Source organism: Narcine bancroftii, chromosome 6 (assembly GCF_036971445.1).
Source record: "Narcine bancroftii isolate sNarBan1 chromosome 6, sNarBan1.hap1, whole genome shotgun sequence".
Classification (NCBI taxonomy): Eukaryota; Metazoa; Chordata; class Chondrichthyes; order Torpediniformes; family Narcinidae; genus Narcine; species Narcine bancroftii.
In genome coordinates, this window is record NC_091474.1 from 69,237,799 (window position 1) to 69,262,611 (window position 24,813).

Sequence of the window (24,813 nt, forward strand, 5' to 3'; positions counted from 1 at the left end):
TCTGAACAAAATCTTTACACATTGCACATCGAGGAAAAGAAAGGTGAAGACTCTAGAAAATTGATCAGAACCAGGAGAAAATAAAGTGGAAAATGGAACTCACATCATTGCTTGGATTGTGTCATTGCATGACCAGTGAGAAAACATACACCTTTACTTGGTTTCAAATTAAGGCTGTGATGTTGATTAATATTACTTTAATTGGGATTGTAAACAATTTGAAGAAATTCTTTGAATATTTCAAATTAGCAACACGCTCTGTAAGAATTCCCATTGCAAAGATAAAAAGTGGAACGTGATAAAAATATCAAGAGGGACCTGTATGCGCAATGCTCAAAGATGTAGGAGGAACTCAGCAGATTACGAAGCATCCATGGAAAGCAATAAAATAGCCAAGAATCTACAAATGAAAAAGAACAAGGTGTTTTCCTGGGAGAAGGACAAAATGTGGAAAATTAGCTGACATTGTCACCCGCTGTCGCTGCCCCGCCACCCCATTGCTGCCCGCCCCTCTGGTCACTATCTCACTTCACTGCTCCACCTGTCACTGTTTCTCCCCTTGCTACTCCACCTCCCCCATCACTATCCCATTCCTCTGTCATGGCCTGTTGCTTGACATTATGTGCAGTGTCCCGCAGGCAATGACTGTGTTCGTGACAGCCTCTTGAAGTGTATCAGCCATGAGGCTCTTCCACTGGGGTCATGGCACAGATTGTGCTTGAAAGCATGAAACAGATGACCATTTTCCTTCATGGGTGAGAGCGGAAGACACAAAATAACTGAGTGGAATTAAAGGGAACAGATTAAAGAGTGTTCTGGTGATTGCTAGAGACAGAAGGAATGTGGAGGGGAGTTATTGTGAATGGAGTAACTGTAGGTGAATGTAATTAAAGTGAGAGGTTATTGTTATTGATTATGGTGAGGTCACTGAAACTTTTCCAATATTGTAGCCAGACACAGGGATTTAAGCTTGTTGGGTATCGGTCAGATTGGCTGTGTTACTCTGAGCCTTTGTTACCCTGATGGTTTTGGATTGATCTGTGAGATTTTCCCAGTACTGTAGCCAGGATGAAGTGCTATCCTTCTTTGTTACCACTGACTATGAACAGAAATTGAAAACAAAACACAAATCCTATGTCAAAGAAATGATATCGGCAAAATCATGATTAAAGAAAGGAGTACTTGCTGGAAATCTGAAATAAAAGTAGTTCAAAATGGTGGAAATGCTCGGCAGTTCAATCGGCATCCCGAGAGAGTCACAGAGACAAAATGAAAGATGTACAGCAAGTGTGCCACTGTCTCTCAATAATCACTCTTGTTCAGTGGCTCTGATCGAAAATAAAATTCTCACGAGTGGTCGTGGTCCCCACCACATTTTCCCTTCCCTTGATACAGATCACACCTTAGCCTTGTCACCTATTCCAAAGTGAATAAAACTTGTTGCAGACTCGGAATGTGTTTGTTTTTTGATATTAATTACTGGATTACCCTATCTCTTGTAAACTTGAGGTACTTACAAACACCACTCGCTGCATTTATTAAACTTATTGAGGGACCATTATTGAACAGAAGCAGGTTCTTCAGCCCTACCACATTAATTCCATTCACTAACACAGGGTCTATAGCCTTGAATGTCTTGACAATTCAATATCTACGTTTTGAATCTGAGTGTCTTTGCCTCCACCAATGACTCATAGATTCAATATTCCAACCACAAACGTGTGCCCTATGGCTGAATGGACTCTTGCCTGCCATCTCCTCCGATCCTCTGGCTCTCCGCCTTATGCCTCTACCTTCTGCTTTCAGATGCCTTTGGGATGGAGGAACAAACATGCTACCCAGTCTCTCCTCATGCAAAGAGTTCCACCTCAGTAAATCTCCCCTGCATCCTCTCCAGTGTCATCAGAATGGTCTGGCTTTGGCTCACCAAAGTTATGTCAAATTTGTCCGATAACCTTTTTGCTCTCATATTCTATGTGCTGATCAATGGCGGGCAGCACCCTGCATGCCTACTACATCACCAGAACTAGCTGTGGAGCCAACATTAGAGATCCCCAAGAGGTTTGCCAGGTGTGACCAGAGGGCGGATGTGAACTGGGCATCCCTGTCGCTTGTCATGTGCATCGGGACCCCAAACCTGGCAATCCAGTGGGGGTGTAGGTTCCTGGCGCAGGTTTCGGTGGATGTGTCCCTCAGTGGGATGGCTTCAGACTATCTCATTGCGCGGTCAACCACTGTCAACAAATAGCGGGCATCTCTGGACACAGGCAAGGGGCCCACCATGTCGATTTGTATGTGCTTGAACCTCTTAGCCGTGGAGTTAAACTGTTGTACCAGGGCTTTACATGGCGCTGGACTTTAGAGGTCTGACATTGCTTGCAGTTTCTCGCCATCTGGACTACCTGTTTCTTGAGGCCGTGCCACATGAACCATTCTGCCACCATGCACACCGAGGTCTTGACTGGGGGGTGAGCCAAATCGTGGATCATGCTGAAGGCTTGCAGTCTCCATTGCGGTGGAACAACTGGGTGCGGCGAGCTGGTGGAGACATCGCAGAGCAGCATGTCTGGGCTGTCCGGCAGTTTGAGGTCATGGAGCCAGAGGCCCGTGAAGGCGGTGCGGAAAGCTTGTGTGTCTGCATTCTCCTTCAGCGCCTGCACTAGCTGGGTGTAGTCCAGGCTGGGGGCAAGGCTGTGGATGGTGGGCCTTGAGACCGCATCTGCCATGACATTGTCCTTAACCACTCGGTGTCGGAAGTCGGTGGTGAACTCTGATATGTAGGACAGATGCCGCTGCTGGCGCACCAGAAAGGGGTCCTTTGACATTGCGAGAGCCTGAGTGAACGGTTTGTGGTCAGTGAACACGGTGATTGGCCTGCCCTCCAGGATGTATTGGAAGTGTCTGATGGCCTGGTACAGAGCCAGGAGTTCCCTGTCGAAGGCACTGTATTTCAGTTCTGGGAGTCAGAGGTGCCTGCTGAAGAAAGCAAGCAGGCACCACTGGCCATTGACTGATTGCTCCAGGACGCCCCCAATGGCTGTGGCTGATGCGTCCACCGAGAGCGCGGTGTGGGCATCTGGCTGTGGGTGGGCTAGTAGGGTTTTGCTCGCCAGGCCACCTTTCGTCAACAAAAGCATTCTCAGCCTCTTCCGTCCATTCCAGGATTTTGTTCTTGGTGACGATCAGTGCCGCGTGATGTGAGCCGCCCCCAGGATGAACCGGTGGTAAAAGTTGACTATGCCGAAGAATTCCTGTAGCCCCTTGATGGTCTCAGGCTTCAGGAACTTGCGTAGGGCTGCAACCTTCTCTGTCCGTTGAGATGGTATGACCCAGGAACTGCAAGGACTGTTTACCGAACTGGCACTTGGCCACGTTGAACATGAGGCCGAACTCTGCCAGGCGGGTGAACAGCGCACAGAGATGGAAGTTGTGTTCATCGTGGTCCCAACTAGCGATGAGGATGTCGTCGAGATAAATAAACACAAAGTCTAAGTCTCTGCTCACCACATCCATCAGGCATTGGAATGTCTGGGCCACGTTTTTGATGCCGAAGGGTATCCGCAGGAACTCGAATAGGCTGAACGGGGTGATGATCGTGTAATTGCCAATATTGTTGGGGTGGACCAGGATCTGGTGGTAACCCCGTACCAAGTCGACCTTCAAGAAAATCTGGGCACCAAGCTAGTTGGCCGTAAAGTCCTGTATGTGCAGGATGGGGTATCGGTCCGGAGTGGTCGCATCATTGAGGCGATGGTAGTCCTCGCATGGGCGCCAACCCCCAGAAGCCTTGGGGACCATGTGGAGGGGGGCGGCCCAAGGGCTATCCAATCTGCGGACGATCCCATGCTCCTGCAGTTGGGAGAACTCCTCTTTTGCCAGTTGCAGCTTCTCGGCGGGGGGGGGGGGGGAAACACCTGGCTTTGGCATGGGGGGGGGGTCCTGCATTGAGATGTGGTGGCAGAATCCACGTTGGGGCATGGCGGAAGTAAATTGCGACTGCAGGATGGAGGAGCATGCGAGAATACTCGTCCTTGTGGGGCGCTGATAGAAGCTATCCCCGGGCCACACGCATCTGTGGCATTGAGGCAGATGGATTGGAAGGTGTGGGCATTTACCGACCGCTTGCCTTTGATGTCCACCAACAGGCTGTGCGCCTGGAGGAAATTGGTTCCCAACAGCGCAGTGCCCACAGAGGCCAGTACGAACTTCCAGCGGAACTTATTCTTGCCGATCTGGATCTGTGCGCTATGTGTGCTGAAGGTCTTGATGGAGGATCCGTTGGTCACCCGTAAGGTTGGGCCCCGTGCACGGGTGTGGCTCTCGAGGACAGTTGGGGGGAGTTGCTCAGTTCGGCTTCGGTGTCTACCAGGAAATATCGACCACTGGACTTTTTGGTCACATGTAGGAGGCTGTTCGCATGGCCAGACGTCACAGGGGTTAATGGTGGCTGACGGGGTTGTTTCCCTGGAATGAATAGGGCTGCATGGGCCCCCCAGCGTTGAAGATAGAAACACCAGGTGGGGTTGTGCTCTTCCGGTTTGTGCTGGTGGGCACTTGTGCCCAATTGGGCCCTGGGAGAGCGACCTGGCTGAGGGCGGCCTCATTTTCTCACTTGGTCCACCAGAAGACGTCTGCATGGGCTGCGTCTCTGCTTGGATCTGAGAAATCCTCATCTGCCAGCAGGAGTTGGATGTCCTCAGGCATCTGTTTGAGGAAAACCTGTTCTAACAGGAAGCAGGGTCTGTGGCACTCTGCTAATGTCAGCATTTTATCCATGAGGGAAGATAGGCTCTGTTGCCCAGACCAACTAGGTGTAGGAGCCTGGAGGCACGTTGTTGTGGGGAGAGGCTGAAAGTGCTGAGGAGGAGTTTTTGAGAGCGAGGTATTTACCTTCCTCCAGTGGGTCATGGATGAGGTCGTCCACCCTTGCTTTCTTTATCGAGCACGCTCACGACGTGGTAGAGCATCCTGGCATCTGATGTGATGTGTCGGAGGTGAAATTGCACTTCCGCCTGCCTGAACCAAGTGCGTGAAAATGCATCCAGAAGGGGGGATGTTTCACCGCAACTGGATTAATTGCTGTGATTCCATATCAGAAGGCCATAAAAATGGTCTGGACTCACTGGGGTCACCAATGTAGCGACTGCTACACAAAATGAAACATGCCACTTTGGAGGTTCCAACGAACTAATTTATTTAAACTTTGCACACATCCCTTTAAGGGCAGCGTGAGCTCTGCTCCCGCATCGGTGGTGACATCCCCATGCTCGCCCGAGGACCATGCCTTGCTCTAACCCACGTGGCACGGAGGTCCCCCGACGGCACTTCTCGCAGCTGCCCCGCCAGTGCAGCGGTACAAGCGGGGCCGGTTCACCATGAGGATGTGCGCCACCACAATCTCTTTTATATTGACTCAAAGGCATATCCAACAGATTATTGTCTAAGTCAAGAAAATTGCTTTCATCAAACCATGTCCTTTGCTCCTGTGCAGCCTGGTTAGAGACCGTGTTCTAAAGGGCAGCCGCGGAGATCATTTGTGTTTTCATATTTAAAGGTGTGTTTGTGGAAGAGCCCCAAAATCTTACCTTGGAAATCAGAGGAGCAGCCGTACTTTTGAGCTACAGTCTCTCTTGAATTGTTTGAATGCACCATTTGTACATTCATTGTACTGAGAGCGCATTGATTTGTTTCTGGAGAAGGATTAAATTGAGGGAAGTAAGGAAAGGCCGGCAGATACAAAGAAGCAGAGATGTTTCAAGATACCAACCTGTTGGGTGCTATGGTGTTTGTGTTCAATTCTTGTTTTATAGTGTTTCAATGTAAGTAATTATGTGATTCTGTTGATTGATGACATTTCAACCTTAAAATTAGAGGGGTTATCATTGATGAAAGCAAATCATGTTGGTGGGAGACACCTTTATCTGCTCTTGCAGTTCTGGTTTTCACCCAACTTAGAGTTTATTATAACAAGTGTTTAAACACGTTTCCATTTAAGTTAAAGTGAATATTTTCAGGCTTTACTCTCACACAGGAACAAAAATATAAGAATATGTAGGTCTTATTGAGAGTGGCGGATTAACTACCATCTGGGCCCTGAGGCTGAACATTAGTTAGTGATGCACCATCAATAATCTCAGAAGACTGAAGTTGTAAGACTGATGGGCTTTTATTAACTATAGACTGGAACAGCCATCAATCTCATTGACTGACTGAGGCAGAGTGGAATAGGGAGCATGAATGGGTAGGATCAGACTCGGGAGGTGTGTCCAGTTGGCAGCAGCTAATCATAGCACAACAGTGGTTTACCATAGTAAGGTTCCCCCAACATTGCCTCCCTGCCCCACCCTTCATTGAATAGAATAAAATGATGTTGTTACATTAAATAACACATTAAGGGGGTCTCCAAAGTGGTTGATATCGACCCCTGGGGATTGATAGGGCTATCCAAAGGGTTGAAAAATGCCAGGGGTCAATAAGCACCCAAGACCCAGAGGTTCCCATTCCTGCCCGGGGCCCGGAGGTACCCACTCCTGCCCAGGACCTGGAGGTTCCCACTCCTGCCCGGGGCCCGGAGGTGCCCACTCCTGCCCAGGACCTGGAGGTTCCCACTCCTGCCAAGCCAGGTCCCTATGCTTAAACTTATTCAGCTTAATGGTTTATCTGCTACTGGTTATTAATTTCCAAAATTAATCTCTATTAAAATCGTCAGAAGCAGTTATTTTTGATCTGAAAGCAAAGTTATTTGATGACTGTGAAACTAGAAAACAATATTATTATGAACATTTTAATAATTCTATTTTGGTCTCTTTGCCATTATGAGTTTCAAGTAATTGTTCTTGGGCCAGTCACAAATTAATGGAAATATCAAAGTGTAGCGGTCCAGTCCAGCCCCACAGCATGCAGACTACACACAACGTCACAGAGACCACCTCCTCACTGAGGAGGAGAAGTGCCAGGGTTAAAGAGCGGGCTGCGGGGAGCAAGCGCCGATCCTGAGACTGTGCACTAACATCACTCCTGTGACCCAGCGCGGCGGGTGGTGGGGTTTCACAGTATTGCTTTTTGTAGTGTGGTCAGTTATTGGTTCACTCAGCTTGGTGCAGACGTGGTCCTTTCTTTACGCAGTACCACCATATCGTGGGTGCTACAAAAGACAATTTAAAGGACCACATGCTCGCTCCACTCTACTTAATATTCATAGGTATGTTGTAGAATTATATAAGATTCTTTATGCTAGGTTACTCATGAACTATAGAAACATTGACGCAGATCAAATATTATTTTTTGGCCAACAAATTAACTGATAATTTTATTGTCAGACATACATTGAGAATTTGGTTTCATTTCAGGAAACGTTTTGGTATCATAGATTTTTATTAATTCGTCCAATTTTAGGTAATTCCTTCTTTTTACCTTCCTATCTAGGAGCATGGCCATCTAGATAGGAATAATATTGATAACAAAGGTAGGATGGAGATTAGGGTAAAAGATAGAAAAGAGAATATAGGTGAGGGTCATTCTCTGAAATGCATATATTTTAATGCAAGAAGCATAGTGAACAAGGAAGATGAGCTTAGTGCATGGACAGATACTTGGGGTCATGATATTGTGGCAATTAGTGAGACCTGGCTACAGCAGGGGCAGGACTGGCAACTTAATATTCCAGGATATATTTGTTTTAGCTGTGATAGATCAGGGGGTAAAAAGGGGGGAGGAGTTGCTCTGCTTGTTCAGGAGGACATTACTCCCGTGAGGTGGCAGGATGGTCTGGAGGGATCGTCCAGTGAGGCTGTTTGGGTGAAATTGAGGGGTGAAGGAGGCATGAGGGTGTCAACATTCATTGGAGCGACTTCATCCCTAACATCGAAGTACTCGAGATGGCAGAGGCCGACAGCATCAAATCCACGCTGTTGAAGATCCAACTGCGCTGGGTAAGTCATGTCTCCAGAATGGAGGACCATCACCTTCCCAAGATCGTGTTATATGGCAAGCTCTCCACTGGCCATCATGTCAGAGGTGCACCAAAGAAGAGGTACAAGGACTGCCTAAAGAAATCTCTTGGTGCCTGCCACATTGACCACTGCCAGTGGGCTGACATCACCTCAAACTGTGCATCTTGGCGCCTCACAGTTTGGCGGGCAGCAACCTCCTTTGAAGAAGACTGCAGAGCCCACCTCACTGACAAAAGACAAAGGAGGAAAAACCCAACACCCAACCCCAACCAACAAATTTTCCCCTGCAACCGCTGCAACCGTGTCTGCCTGTCCCGCATCGGACTTGTCAGCCACAAACGAGACTGCAGCTGACGTGGACATTTACCCCTCCATAAATCTTCGTCCGCAAAGCCAAGCCAAAGAAAGAAGAATAAGAATTACAAACCACCAAATGGGCTAAGAAAATTAGAGGAACAAATTTGTAGGGAGATAACGTATATGTGTGAGAATCATAAGGTAGTGATCATGGGAGATTTTAACTTCCCTCACATTGATTGGGATACCCATACAGTTAGAGGGCTGGATGGGCTAGATTGTTTTCTAAATCAATTAGTAGAAGAAGCGACTCGGGACAGTATAATACATGATCTCCTGTTAGGGAATGAGCTAGGTCAGGTATCGGACATTAATGTTGGAGAACAAATTGGGTCTAGTGATCATAACTCTGTTAGTTTTCGGGTAGTATTAGGGAAGAGCAAGGAGGGGCCTAAAGTTGAGGTTCTGGATTGGAGAAGAGCAAATTTCAAAGGAATAAGAAGGGATTTGGGAAGTATTGAGTGGGACAGGATATTTTCAGGTAAGGATGTAAATGAAAAATGGAGGATATTCAAAAAAGAAATTTTGAGGGTACAGAGTAGATATGTCCCAGTGAGGATCAAAGGAAAGGCAGGAAGTCATAGGGAGGCTTGGTTTTCAAGGAATATTGGAAATTTGGTTAGGAGAAAAAGGGAGGTGTAGAAGGGGTATAAAGAGCAGGGAGCTGAGAGTTTGAAGGAGGAGTACAAGGAGTGTAGAAGGAATCTTAAGAAAGAAATTAGAAAGGCCAAAAAAAGGCACGAAGAGGCTTTGGCAGACAGAGTAAAAATAAATCCAAAGGGTTTCTATAGGTACATTAAAAGTAAAAGATTAGTGAGGGATAAAATTGGATCCCTTGTAGATAGTGAGGGTAGGCTGAGTGAGGTCAGAAGAAATGGGGGAAATTTTGAATGATTTCTTTGCCTCGGTATTCACTAGGGAAAAAAATATTGAACCAGTTGAAGTAAAGAAAAATAGTGGGGAGGTCATGAAGCATATAAGGATAACCGAGGAGGTAGTGATTGCTGTGTTGAAAAAGATAAAGGTGGATAAGTCTCTGGGACCAGACAAAATATTCCCAAGGACACTCAGGGAGGATTGTGGACAGATAGTGGTGCCATTAACAGAGGTATTTGGGATGTCACTGGTCACGGGGGTAGTGCCAAAGGATTGGAGGGTGGCGCATGTGGTTCCCCTGTTTAAGAAAGGATCCAAATGTAAACCTGGGAATTATAGGCCCGTGAGTCTGATGTCTGTGGTGGATAAGTTGATGGAAAGTGTTCTGAGGAATGGTATTTACAAATATTTGGAGGTACAGGGATTGATAGGGAGTAATCAGCATGGTTTTTTCAGGGGTAGATCATGCTTGACAAATCTGATTGAATTTTTCAAGGGGGTTACAAAAAAGGTTGATGAAGGGAAAGCTGTGGATGTTGTCTATTTAGACTTTAGTAAAGCTTTTGACAAAGTTCCCCACAGGAGGTTAGGAAAATAGGTGGAGGCATTAGGTATAAATAAGGAGGTAGTGCAATGGATTCAGCAATGGTTGGATGGGAGGTGTCAGAGAGTAGTGGTGGAAAATTGTTTGTCCAATTGGAGGCCGGTGACTAGTGGAGTTTCTCAGCGATCGGTCCTGTGTCCACTATTGTTTGTTATATATATTAACGATCTGGAAGTAAGGGTGGAGAATTGGATAAGCAAGTTTGCGGATGATACAAAGATTGGTGATGTTGTGGACAGTGAGGAAGATTACCGTAAATTAAAAGGTGATTTAGGAAGGCTGGAGGTGTGGGCTGAGAAATGGCTGATGGAATTTAATGCAGATAAGTGTGAGGTGTTACATTTTGGAAAGGCAAATCTAAATAGGTCATATGCATTAAATGGTAGGCTATTGAGATGTGCAGAGCAACAAAGGGATTTAGGAGTTATGGTAAATAGTACCCTCAAGGCTGATACTCAGGTAGATGGTGTGGTGAAGAAGGCATTTGGAATGTTGGCCTTCATAAATTGGAGTACTGAATTCAAGAGTAGGGAGGTTATGATGAAATTGTACAAGGTATTGGTGAGGCCAAATTTGGAGTACTGTGTACAGTTTTGGTCACCAAATTATAGGAAAGATATAAACAAAATAGAGAGAGTGCAGAGAAGGTTCATGAGAATATAGACAGGATTTCAAGGTTTGAGTTACAGGGAAAGGTTGTGCAGACGAGGGCTTTTTTCTCTGGAGCGTAGAAGATTGAGGGGGGGCTTGATAGAGGTGTTTAAGATTTTAAAAGAGACAGACAGAGTAAATGTGGATAGGCTTTTTCAATTAAGAATGGGGGAGATTCAAACTAGAAGGTATGGCTTAAGATTGAAGGGGGGAAATTATAAGGGGAACATGAGGGGAAATTTCTTTACGCAAAGGATGGTAGGGATGTGGAATGAGCTTCCGGCAGATGTGGTTGAGGCGGGATCATTGGTTATATTTAATGAAAGACTGGATAGTTACATGGAGAGGAGAGGATTGGAGGGGTATGGACCAGGTGCTGGTCAGTGGGACTAGGAGGGTGGGAATTTGTTACGGCATGGACTAGTCGGAGCAAACTGGCCTGTTCTGTGCTGTAAGTGGTTATATGGTTATATGGATTCAAGTTATTGGGTACCATCAATGGTCAAATTTAGGGATCCAATCTTTTCTAGATTTTTTTTACAGACCAAAATCTTTTGAACAATTATCCTCCAAATTTATAAAACCTAAACATCACTTTTTTTGCTATTTACAGGTTAGGAGCTTCTTGAATTCTATAATTTTGAGGCTCCCTCAAGATTTGGAACCTAATATGATAAGGAAGATTTATCATTTTAAACCTGATCATAAACAGATGTTATCAGTCCGTTATGAACAACTTTTAAGATCTAGGGATAGTTCCCTGGACAGAACTAAATAACTATGGGAACAAAATTTTCAATAGTTATTTTATGAAACTGCATGGAACTCTATTCTGAAACGAGTGCATTCAATCTCTCTTTATGCTAGACATTCATTAATACAGTTCAAAGTCGTACATTAGGCTCACTATTCCAAAGTCCATTTGGCTAAATTCTATTCTAATCTCTCTTCTAAATGTCGAACTGAAGAAGGTTCACTGTATCATATGTTCTGGTTATGCCCTCTTTCCAATTTTTGGGCTGGGGTATTTGGTCCCTTATCTTTACCTCTGGAACATTTCTTTGGCTCCAAATCCTTTTTCTCACTCTCTTTGAAATAAGTGGGGCCAACGGGTCTGATGGCAACTGCTTCACAATCCCATGTCGTCGCCCTCGCCTCCCTTATCGCTAGAAGGGCCATGTAAATGAGACGGAAAGATGCCATCCCTCCCACTCACACTCGGCGGTTGTCCGATATGATGGCATGCCTGACTTGAGAAAAAAGATTAGAAGTTCCACAACTGAAATGAATCTTAACTTTGTTTCCTTATGGGGTTCTTTTCTTAATTATTTTCAAAATTTCTCAGGCTTTGTTTACTTTTGGCTTTTGTCCCCATTGATTACCTTCCCTTTTATTAGTTAGTGGACTGTTGACGTTTAGCCAGTAACCTCTGAAGGAAGGGCGTTGATAATTAGTATTGTGTTTTAATTTAGTTTTTTTTCAATGCAACATAGGTCTTATCACCATTTTAAAAAATGTATTTTTTTTAAATATGGAACTCCTCAAGAATTTGCATGTTATCCTCACAGAGGCTCCATGCTAATCTTCTCTGCATTGTTCCATTTTTAAGATATGTGCTGCCAAAGTGAGCACACAATTTTTATTATTCTATGTGATTTGTTAATACTTTATTATCATGTACCTATATAACACTTACTTGACAAAATTAATTAAATACAAATATTATTTATTTATTCCATCATTTTCTGGGACTGTTTTCACCATCATTGCTTGGGGGAGTTGGCTGGCAGAATCTATTGTCAACCCATAATCAAATCCATCCAGTTTTTAATTCCGGTGAAGCCAATTTCGGTGATTTTGCCTCTCAAATGCAAGCAATGAAGGTGAGGTTGATTCCCTCTTTCCCCACCTCCGATCTCTGTGCTGTTTTTCACGCACACATGTCCTCAGCTGGAAAGGTACTGCCTCTGCGCGTGAGTGGCATGTTCTTCAGCCTGCCCATTTTCCCTGCCAAAGGCTCTCTGGAATCAGGGAGGTGACGAAAGGAGCTCGGGTCATTCCGGTGGGAATCACTAGTCACAACTGAGCTTGCTTTCTCATTTATTGGTGCTTTATGAATGAAGGACAAGGAGAGCAAACTTGCATTTGTTTAATATTCGCGAATCAACGGGATTTGTTGATTTGCCCTCTGCCTCAGCAGAATTTCAAAGGTAAATATTACAGCTGAGATGTTGAATAAAAGCTGACCTTGGAGCACAACTTTTATCAAGGTTGAATATTTTATTTATCAGTTGTTTGCCAGCACCAATTCTTCTCAGTGTTCATCTGTCATCATATTATATTTTCTTTTTAGCAGTGAATGAAAATTGGTAAAAGATTAATATTGACTCAGCACAGGAATTAAAAATACTCTGGGTGGTTTGCTGATGGTTTGAGATTTTTCAGCTTATACTGGAGCTGTATATAGTTGTGACTATTTGTGGTGAACTGGGAATTCACGACTGATGTTTTTCTTCTTCTTCTCTTTGGCTTGGCTTCGTGGATGAAGATTTATGGAGGGGTAAAGTCCACGTCAGCTGCAGGCTCGTTTGAGGCTGACAAGTCCGATGCGGGACAGGCAGACATGGTTGCAGCGGTTGCAAGGGAAAATTGGTGGGTTGGGGTTGGGTGTTGGGTTTTTCCTCCTTTGTCTTTTGACAGTGAGGTGGGCTCTGTGGTCTTCTTCAAAGGAGGTTGCTGCCCACCGAACTGTGAGGCACCAAGATGCACGGTTGGAGGCGAGATCAGCCCACTGGCGGTGGTCAATTTGGCAGACACCAAGAGCTTTCTTTAGGCAGTCCTTGTACCTCTTCTTTGGTGCACCTCTGTCTCAGTGGCCAGTGGAGAGCGTCCTAAGAACTGGCCTATCCCGATATAAACCCTGGATCCCCGCCAAAACCCAAGTTCAGTCCAAAAACTATTGGGCATTATTCTTACCCGAATAAAAGTGTATTGTACTCTTTCTGGACTGGAGTGCTCTCAGTCGCACTACACTGTTAACATTTCAATACTTCTAAGTCATCCCTTTTCCTTTTTTTAATTTTTTTAAATTTTTCACACTATGAACTATACTAACCAAAATACACACAAACTTTTCCCTCTTGAATATACACAGTGTAATTTTCTCCCCTTTTCCCCCCCTCCCTTCCCCCCCTCCTTTACCCACCCCCCCACCCATTCAACGTTCAACCTATATGATACATTAAACCCATTAAACAATGTCCTCACACAATGAAAATAAACAAGAAATTTGTGTCATCTACTTTTACATACTGGGTCAGTTCATTTCGTCTTCTTCTCCTATCATTTTAGGTGGTGGAGGTCTGCGGTAGGACTTCTCTGTTGTGTTCCATGTACGGTTCCAAAATTTTTTCGAATACTGTGATATTATTTCTTAAATTATATGTTTTTTTTTCCAATGTAATACATTTATTCATTTCCATGTACCATTGCTGTATTCTCAGGCTCTCTTCTGATTTCCAAGTTGACATAATACATTTTTTTGCTACTGCTAAGGCTATCATAATAAATCTTTTTTGTGCTTTATCCAAATTGAGGCCAAGTTCTTTACCTCTTATATTACTTAGAAGAAAGATCTCTGGATTTTTTGGTATGTTGCATTTTTGTGATTTTATTTAATACCTGATTTAGATCTTCCCAAAACTTTTCCACTTTCTCACATGCCCAAATTGCATGTACTGTTGTTCCCGTTTCCTTCTTACAGTGAAAACATCTATCTGATACTGTTGGGTCCCATTTGTTTAACTTTTGGGACGTGCCTTTTTCACAGCAGCATGATCTCTTTTAAATTAGGATTGTAAAAAAAGGCCATGGGGGCTCCTGAATAGATTATTCTAGCTCCACAGGCGCTCAGATGGTCAATTTACCATAGAAATTTAGATAAAGGAAAGCTTTTAGTTCTCAACAAACAGACTGTCCTCTGTAATTTGATACAGATGACAGGAACTTTTCAGATATATTCAGAGACAAAATGCTTAGCTTGTACCATTGGTCTTGTAAAATGGGTCTGATGAACCTGACCTCTCGAAAACTTGGCCAAGGGCTTAATTTCCTGCAATGCCCTTGGTCATTTGTCATTTCATCCACAACCATTTCACAATTGTGTGTGTTTTGCATCCAATCTATCATTTGGAGGCAGATGTTCAGAGGGATTGCTCCTGCATCCAAGGCGCCCAATTTGCCAAATAGCGTTCATTCTAACTTTTGTCCAATATAGTTTAAAACTGAGTATAAAAGGGTTAATAACCCCTTACCTTCCACCACATGCAACCCTGTTCATCAGCGGGATGCCAAACAAAGCTGAGATTGAACCGTTCTTTGAAATACTTAACTTGAATATATGAATGATAAATTCCTTCCTGCACTGCTTTGATTTTTGTCCATGTATATATGCTCCTCTGAATTGTGTAACTGCAAACAGACTCAGCCAAATACTTCTGTAAACTGGGATTGTGATTTGTGAGAAGTGCATTTCGGTGTGGTCAAAAAATTCAGTGCAGAAGAGAACGAACACTATAGCCACTTTCAGGTGGCCACAACACCCGACTGTAAAGCAGCCTATTGTACTCCTCTGCAGCTGTCAGGTGGCCACCTGAAAGTGGAGAACCCAGCCAGGAGGTTTACCTACCTAACCCTTCTCTTGTAGGTATAATATCCTGCTCCAAGAATCCCCCGTTGCACCTGAAATCAGCTCAGGCAAAGCTGCTAGCATCTTTCAGGTGCCTAGCAGGGGTGGGCAGGCTGTTGACAGTCAGCTGGTGACCCGCTGACAGCTACCCTTCCCGCTGGTGACAGCTACCCTCCCCTTTGCCAACACCTATCCTCCCCACTGCCGACGCGTACCTTCCCCACTGCGGACACCTACCCTCCCTGCTGCGGTCCGGGGACAGTGTGGGGCAGGAGTCACCGTGCTGACCAGGGACAGTGTGGGGCATTGGGGAAGGAATCCCCGCTGCCAACACCTACCTTCCCTACTACTTGACAGTCCTCAGGCATGGGACTATGGGGCTGGAGCAACTGGCGCTCCAGCCCCATAGTCCCGTGCTAGAGGGCTGTCAGGCAGTGGGGAGGCGAGCTGTGAGGCAGCAGGGAGACGTGCTGTCAGACAGCTTTTGCTCTGTGGCCCCTCTCCCCGCTTCAGATCTTTCAGGTGGCAGAACACCTCCTTCAGCGCTGCCACCTGAACATCCCTTCGCAGACACCCGCAGCCTGCTCCAGAGCCACATTCTCCAGGCGATTCCACCTGAAAGCGGCTTATGTAAGTTTGATCAGGATTTAGTCCAATAGTTCTCAACCTTTCTCTTCCCACTCACAACCCACCTTAAGCAATCCCTAACTAATCACAGAACACCTATGGCATAAGGGTTACTTAAAGTGGGATGTGAGTAGAAAGAAAAAGGATGAGAACCACTGGTTTAGACCATAAGTAGCTGGGAACATTTATTGGATGCTTCTTTCTTTGGCTTGGCTTCACGGACGAAGATTTATGGAGGGGTATGTCCACATCTGCTGCAGGTTTGTTGGTGACTGACAAGCCTGATGCGGGACAGGCAGGCACGGTTGCAGCGGTTGCAAAGGAAAATTGGTTGGTTGGGGTTGGGTGTTGGGTTTTTCCTCCTTTGTACCAAAATGCACAATTTCACGAGGTTCAAATGGTTTTGGTAATTATAAAGAAACTGGTAATGTGATCCTCTTAATGGTCCTTATAAAATCTTTGTAAAATTAAAATGAACAGTTACAAAGCAGAAAACATCTAATAGAATTAAAGGACATCTTAGGAATCTAATTGCTGGGGTAGCAGTCATGACAAGTAGAGGTAGACATCAAGAAATTTTAATGAACTGGGTTGTCACTCACAGGAGGTGTGCAGTTTCTTAAGAAGTAGCATGGCCAATGGTTCTGCTCTCCTGTTGGCCAGTGTTACAGAGTTCTGTGTTGTGTATTGATCTATGTGTTGTGTGGTTTTATGTTAAAAAGTGATAGTTTGCCTTGTGTTCTCTCTCTCTCTCTCTGTCTCTCTCTCAAAGATCTTTTGGCTTCAGTTTACCAAACAAACTGAATTTTGTTTATGATCTTTGCTTCAGTTGAGATCAAAATTTTGTGAGTCTTGTGTGTTTTGTGTTTGTTTTGTGTCTAAGTTTTTTCATTAGGCTGGTTGGAAATATAACTTAGACTTTAATTACATATGTTATATTTAGGCTGGGGAATTTATTAGTTTGACACTGTTATAGAGATTTGCATAGTAACCAGTGGGCATTGTTATAAAAGGGGGGATTTTGAATTAAAGTTTGAAGGTGAATTTTTGTTAATAAAGTAATTGTTCATCTTTACCCCTGTGTGATATGCCTTTCTGGTTTGATCTTGTAACAGGCAAGAAATGGATATTTTTGTCTATGATGAAACAAGGAGTGAAAATATTCATGTACATCTAATATGATTCGTTGAGCTCATTTTTAATTCACTGACATCCCAGCCCATGTTCATGCATGTGGAGAAATATTTTTAATTATTGTAGAACATACAAACCCATATAACATGGGATTTCTCAAATCACCGGGGTCTCCATTTGCATTGGAATGAAGGTTTTGAATATTAAAACAATACATTTAAATTATTCTAAGGTGCTTTATAATTAACCAAAATGACCACTTGTTTTACATGACTGAAAATATTTTATACTATAGTAGGTTTCAAAACACTCCTTATAAAGGACAGCTCCTTTAATAGTTCTGTGGAAATTGGATTAAAAAATTGGATAATGAGGGGAAATGAAATGAACTTGACTGGCACAATAAAGAGAGAGTTCATTGGAGCACAAGATATGAGGTAAAAAAGCTGAGTGAAATTGAACAGATGTCAGTGAACTAATCCAGCCAATAACCACTCCCAATGCAATTTCCAGCAGAAGAACTGGGAAGAGGGCTTCAATCCACTTGATTCTCTAAAATTTATTGCACCTGGTGATGCCCATGAGCGAGAAGTGTTAAGCAACAACCATGTAAGAAATGTTTGGCTTGCAAAAATCTACTGACTTCCGATTTTAAAATTAATGGCAGATCAATTATTGTTCATGAAAGTGACTTACAAATATCTAGTACCTGTTATATTCTGAAAAGGATGAATGATTTTTTTTTGCATCATCTCCAGTGAGTCCCCAGCCTTTGGGAATAGTGGAACTTAAATCCAAACTGGATATTCCTTTATAAGAATTTTTTTGGGTGCAGCTTCAACAGCAACAACCTGCAATGATCCTGGAGTTCCTCAGAATGGCACAAGGAGTGGAGACAGCCGAGAGCCAGGGGACACGGTGGTTTTCCAGTGTGATCCAGGTTATCAACTGCAAGGAACTGTGAAAATTATGTGCGTGCAGCTGGACAATAGATACTTCTGGCAACCTGACCCTCCAACATGTACAGGTACTCCACTATTACTTCATATTTACATGTGGTTAAAAAAAATCAGTCAGATGGACTGAGGGCACACCCCTGATTTGTAAATGGGCTCACACATTGCTTCAATGGAAGTAAAGGTCCCAATAGCATCGCGGGTAAAACACTGTGGCAAAATTGTCTAAATCTCACCTTTCTATGCATGTCGATCTTTGGTCAATTACAAAGAAGGTCTATCAAAAAAAATAAATCAAATGTCTTCAGAAAATAATTGATGGGTAACTATCTCATTGCTTTCTCCTTCCCACTCTTCACAGAGAGATTGTGGTAAAAATGCTCCATCAGCTGAGGTTAGAAAGGCACTGTGGCTGCTTTCTGTCCTACAGATGAGTACATAACAATGTGGTCCGACTTGGCTATTCACCACGCTGTGGTAGTGGTTCAGTTACATCGCTATAGTAATGTATTTCATTTATTGTTTGATTCAACCTTTACACAAGGTGTAGCAACAGTATTACAACCTCATCCATCACCTCAATGAGCTGTGACAAATATTGAAAATACAGAGGTAGTGTGTTGGAATGTTGGATTTTTTTTCTCCCTGCAGTTTACAAGGAGTCACTTTAATTTTGATTGTTCACTTCAAATGTTGGAATTGTTGAAAGTCATACCTTGATGAAGGGGCTCAAGCCCAAAATGTATCTTTATCTTTGCGATTATGAAGCACATGGCTTGACCTGCTGAGTTTCTCCAGCATTGCGTTTTCACTACAACCACCGAGTCTGCAGACTTTCGTGTTTTACTCATACCTAAAGTTCGGCAGCAATCTCTTCTCCGTGTGAAACTTTAATCGTTCAAGAAACAGTTAAAACATTATTTGTGTGTATGAATGCAATGGATAAACTCAAAGTCTCAGAGACACAAAAACCTTCTCTGCTCATGTGTCTGGAAAATTGCATAGCGGGGCACGGAGATTCAATAATTTGGTCTTGTTGATTGCAGGGCAAACTGCTTTTATCTTCATTCTGTTTGTTCCTCAATAGGATCGGCACAATTGTTCCATTACAAAGAGCTTGAGGAAATGGCTCTGATGAGTGAGATTTTGACTGGAAATGGTGGTATTGGAGCCTTTATAATTGGAGAGAGGATAAATTGGAGGGAGCAATTTGTTAAGAGTGCCGGTAAAAGGGGAAATGAAGGAAGGCAATCTGATTTTTATTAGTTTTACCAATGTAAATGCACAACCTGGATAAAGAAGTGGATGGGTGGATCAGTAAGTGTGAAGACAACACAAAGATTGGAAGTGTTATAGATAGTGCAGAAGGATGTCAAAGGTTACAACAGGACAGCCACAGAATGCAGAGTTGGGTAGAGAAGTGGCAGAGCGAGTTCAATCAGGAAAAGGTTGAAGTGGTACACTTTGGAAGTTTAAACTTCAAGGCAAATCAAGTGAGTTAAGGCATAATTATTAACAGTGTGGAGGAACAGAGAGATCTTGGTATCCAGATCCATAGATCACACAAGGTGATCAGGTGGTTAAGAAGGTGTATAGTGTGTTGGCCTTCAGTGGTCAGGGAATTGAGTTCAATAGCCGTGAGGTAATGTTGCAGCTCAGAAAAAAGCTCTGGTTGGACCACACTTGGAGTATTGCATTCAGCTCTAGTCACTTCATTACAGGAAGGAGGTAGATGCTTTGGAGAGGGTGTAGAGAAGATTAAACAGCATGTTACCCGGACTGAAGAATAGGTTATATGATTCAAGTTTGTCAGAGCTCGGGCATTTCTGTTCGGAGCGATGAAAGATGAGAGGTGACTTCATAGAAATATAGAAGATTGAGGAACCAAGATAGGGTGGACATCCAGCAAATTCCAGGTGACATTATTTTGAAGTGAGTGAAGGAAAATTTACAGGAAATGTAATCCTAACTTAGGGTAGGATTTTTCTTCCTCCATGGTGGATGCCTGGAATGTATTGCTGGAGGGGCTGGTGAAGCCTGCTGCATTAGGGGCTTGCAAAAGAAGTTATGCATATGGGTGCAAGTAAAATAGAGGGTTATAGTGGGCTGAGGGCCTGTACTGTGCTGTAATATTCTATGTTCTAATATAGTGCAGTAGAAGGTCTTCAAAGCCCGTGAAACTTGTGCAATCCGCCAACACGGTCTGTGGGGGGGAATCCAAAGCCCCTGCAGAAAACCCACTCAAGTCAGACTGCGGCAAATTCAAACCCAGGTCGCCGGCATTGTAATAGTGTTGCATTAACTGCCATGGATCACTGGCTCGCTGAAGTCGGCTTGTGCTGTTTCCAGGCACAGGACCCAGCCTGGCGCTTGAAGGTCTGTGGGGAATAAATCCAACCACCATGCTCCTGAGAACCCTATTTTCTTCTTGCATTTTACCTCTCAGGATGCATCTCCTCACATTTCTCTGGATTAAATTCAATCTGCTATTTTGTTTGCCCAAATTTCCAACTGATCTGTCCCCTACAGTATTCTGTGACAATTGTCCCACCTCCTATAAACTTGTTAATACGTTCTCATATGTTTTCATCCAAGTAATTTATGCCTACCTATCTGTATAAATTACAAACTCCTGTTAGACTCCTCTTTATTGATGCTAGCTCAACTTTCATCTGTCCTGGGTAAACTTGTACCTCTCATTTTGTTCGTTTTAGATTGGTCACAGTGTTTGAGCTACTGAAAGAAAATAGACTCCCACACCGAGAGCAGTTCAGTTTATACAAATGTTTATTACACATTCAAAAGCTGATTTCAAACTACAATATGCTAGCCCTTCCCAACTATACTTATCAATGCCTGGACTATCCCAACTGCCGAAGCGAGGCAACGATTGCACACTTGTAGTAGGTTGTCGGGGCGCCGGTAACAGCTTCTCCACCTCCCTCAACCGGACGTTAGCTGGACTCTAGAAGTTCTTCTTGCTGAGAGATTTTGACACATCTCGGAGAGTCTCAATCTTCAGCAGTGGGACCATGGCTTATATTACCCAAAAGTTGTTTACTTCATAGTTTATCTCTTTGAACAAATGATTTAATTATCTTCAAGGTCTCCTGACAGTCTACGATCAACAAAAGAAAACTGCATCTCTGGGCCTCATGGTGGAATTTATATGTGGCATATGCATCCCTGGGCCTCATAGTGTAAATTAGATTATGTCTGCTGATTCTAAAAAAAACAAGCAGGTTCTCAGCCTTGCAGAAGCAAAGGCTTCAAAAGTAAAAAACACAGTTTAAATCTTCCATTACATCATCTCAAACAAATTCATCCAAAATCTCACTAATCTCCAACAACTTGACCTCCTCACCCAGCTTTGTAACTGGATCATCGATTTCTGATCCACAAACTGCAATCAACGAGGACTGGTTACTTCACCTCCATGATCATCCTCCACACCAGTGCACAATCAGGCCCTTACTGTGTGCATCGTGCACTTGTAACTGTGAAGCTAAATACTGCTTGAACTTCATCTGTATATTTGCAGATGACACTACCATTGCACATTGGATCTCAAAAGTAAAGACATTGAGAGGGAGCATCTGGAGTCATGGTTTAAGAACAGCCATCACTTGCTCAATGTCAGCAGAATGAAGGGACTGGTCATCAACCAGGAAGTGGAATGGTGCAAACCCCCCCCCCCCCCCCGCCCCCCAGCTCCAGCCCTGACTGTGTCAGTGGTGCTGCCGTGGAGAATAAACATCACCAACAGCCAGTCATGGTCTCACCACACTGATGCTGTGGCCATGGAAATGCGCCTACACCAGCAGAAGCTTAACTCTCACTGCTCTATAATTTCTTTGCTTGTCCTTGTTCTCTTTCTTTGTCAAAGGAGCAATGTTGCCTCTTCTCCGGCATCTCCCTTGTGGTTGAAGAAGTGAACCAAATCTCTGGCTCGGCTGCAGAAAATTCTTCCCTTGCTTCCATCAGGTCCTGAAAGGTGTTTTTTTTTTAAAAGGCATCCAGCACTTCCTACTTCTTAAGATAAACATGCCTTGGAATTTCAATATGTCCCCTCATTCCAGCATCACCCACATCTTTCTCCTTGGTGAATATGAATGTGAAGTACTCATGAAGGCACAAGGTAACTTTCACTGGCACCAGGGATAAAATTTAATCTCTTGTCGGAGTTGACTTAGCCTTTTTTGACTGCAGTCATGCTCCTCATAAAACACCATGAGATTCTCTTTAATCAAACTTCCAAAGGATATTTCAAGGTCTCTTTTAGCCTTCTGAATTTCTAGTTGAAGTTCTTTCCTGCTTCCTTTGGAAATTCTTATGTAATATTATTTAAATTATTATTTTAATTTTAGAGATGCAACATGATATGACACCAGATATTCAGAAACCCTGGCAAATTTCAACAGAGGTGTGGTGGAATGTGTGCTTACCAGTTGCATCACGATCTGGTATGGTGACATGAATATACCAGAGTGTAAAGCCCTCCAAAAGGTAGTGGACACAGCTGGGGTCATCACAGGCAAATCCAAGTACATCTACAGGGAATGCTGCTATCTGAGAGCAGCAGCAATCATCAAGGATCCACACCACCCACCACATGCTCTGTTCTCGCTGCTGCCATCAGGAAAGAGGTACTGGTGCCACAAGACTCGCACCACCAGGTTCAGGAACAGCTGCGCCCCCTCCACCATCAGACTCCTCAATGACAAACTCAATCAGACACTCATTTAAGGACTCTTACTTTTGATTTTCTCTTTTATTCTCTCTGTATTGCACAGTTTGTTTATATCCATTGTCTGTTTACTGCTCTTTGTTTGTTTACACGTTTATGCTGTGTACAGTTTTTCTTTGCACTACCACTTAGTGGTTATTTTGCCATGCCCACAGGAAAAAAGAATCTCATGGTTGTATGTGATGTTATGTATGTACTCTGACAATAAATCTGAAAACCGGCTCCTATATCCTGCACTGTCCAAACACACTCACGTGACCAATTAACCCATTCATCTTTGTCACTTGGGTAGAATCTGGACCACTCGGAGGAACCCCACCCAGACTCTGCGACCACATACCAGCTCCTTGCAGACACCAGCTAGATTCTAACCCAGTTCCTTGGTGCTGCCATAGTGTTCTGACTAACCACAACATTATAACTAACTGTGCCACCCTCATGGGCCTCAGCTTCCTAAACCTGACATGTTCTTCCCTTTTCCTATGACAAAACTTGTGCTATCTCTCGTTGGACAAGATTCCTGAACTTTACCAATCTTGTCCCTCATCCTCCCAGGTAGTGAAGAAATATTTAAGGTGCCTTTGATTCAGGAAGAAGGAGTGAGACACTCCATCCAGATTAAGCTTCATGATTTAAGAACAGGGAGGTTTTGCTGCAAATGTACAGGGTACTGGTGTGCCTGCACCTGGAGTACTGGGTGCTGTTCGGGTCTACTTAATTGAGAAAAAGTGGACTAACTTTGGAGGCGGTGCACTGGAGGTTCATCAGGTTGATTCCAGAAAATGAAGAGATTGCACAGCCTGGGACGATACTCTTGGAACAATGTTTATGGGGGGGGTGGTGGGGGGAGGGGAGAAGATTCTATAATGACATATACAATTGTGAAATGAATGGATAAGATAGAAGTAGGAAGTTTATATCCACTGGAGGGGAGACAAGAGCGAGGGCACATCATTTCAAAATTCAAGGGAGTAGATTCGAGATGGATGAGGAGGAACTGCTTCTCCCAGAGAGGGGTGAAGCTGTGGACTTTTCTGTCCAAAGAAGCAGTAAAGGCTGTCTCATGTACTTAAGAAAGAAGGATAGATTTTTGAAAAAAAATGCAGAATTAAGGGTTCAGGGGAACAGGTGGCTGGGTCGATCAGAGTTCCACTGACCTGCACCGAGTCTATAGCCCTCCATATCTCACCCATCTAGTGCATGTCCAAATTATTCTTGTATGTTAAAAATGAGCCCACATTCACCCCTTCAGCTGGCAACTCATTCCACCACTCTCCGTGTGAAGAAGTTCCCCCTTGTGGTCACCCTAATATTTTCCCCTTTCACCCTCTGGTTTGTATCTCACCTAACCTCAATGGCAAAAAAGTCAACCTACATTTGCTCTGTCTATCTTCATAATTTTAAATACATCTATCAAATCTCCCCTTGTTCTGTGCTCCAGAGAAAAAAAAAGTCCCAACCTGTTTAACCTTTCCCTGTAACTCAATTCCTGAAGTCCAGGGAACATCCTAGTAAATCCCTCTGCAAGCTTTGAAAATGTTCCTCACTGTCCACCACGCCTCCAATCTCAGTGTCATCTGCAAACTTTCTGATCCAATTTACCACATTATCATATAAACAAAATAGAGAGAGTGCAGAGAAGGTTCACGAGAATGTTGACAGGATTTCAAGGTTTGAATTACCGGGAAAGGTTGCGCAGACTAGGGCTTTTTTCTCTGGAGCGTAGAATATTGAGGGGGGACTTGATAGAGGTGTTTAAGATTTTAAAAGGGACAGACAGAGTAAATGTGGATAGGCTTTTTCAATTAAGAATGGGGGAGATTCAAACTAGAGGGCATGGTTAAGATTGAAGGGGGAAAATTATAAGGGGAACGTGAGGGGAAATTTCTTTACGCAAAGGGTGGTAAGGATGTGGAATGAGCTTCCGGCAGACATGGTCGAGGCAGGATCATTGGTTACATTTAAGGATAGACTGGATAGTTACATGGAGAGGAGAGGACTGGAGGGGTATGGACCGGGTGCTGGTCAGTGGGACTAGGAGGGTGGGAATTTGTTATGGCATGGACTAGTAGGGCCGAACTGGCCTGTTCTGTGCTGTAAGTGGTTATATGGTTATATGGTTATATCATCCAGATCAGTGATATAGATGACAAACAACAATGGTCCAAGCACTGATCCCTGAACCACACTACTCATCGCAGGCCTCCAGTCTGAGAAGCAAT

General features: G+C 43.9%; 1 protein-coding gene and 1 non-coding gene across 2 annotated transcripts in view; one reads left to right on the forward strand and one right to left on the reverse strand.

The window, feature by feature from the left end:
- Positions 1 to 24,813, forward strand: part of LOC138736174 (CUB and sushi domain-containing protein 1-like) — a 2,349,200-nt gene that overhangs the window by 1,721,714 nt on the left and 602,673 nt on the right. The window contains exon 28 of the mRNA XM_069885244.1: positions 17,724 to 17,915. Within this exon, the coding sequence (XP_069741345.1) occupies positions 17,724 to 17,915 (192 nt within the window). The remainder of the gene's footprint in view (positions 1 to 17,723; positions 17,916 to 24,813) is intronic.
- LOC138737818 (U6 spliceosomal RNA) lies at positions 11,966 to 12,072 on the reverse strand. Its single transcript, XR_011341260.1, has one exon. It is a non-coding gene; the product is annotated as a U6 spliceosomal RNA (small nuclear RNA).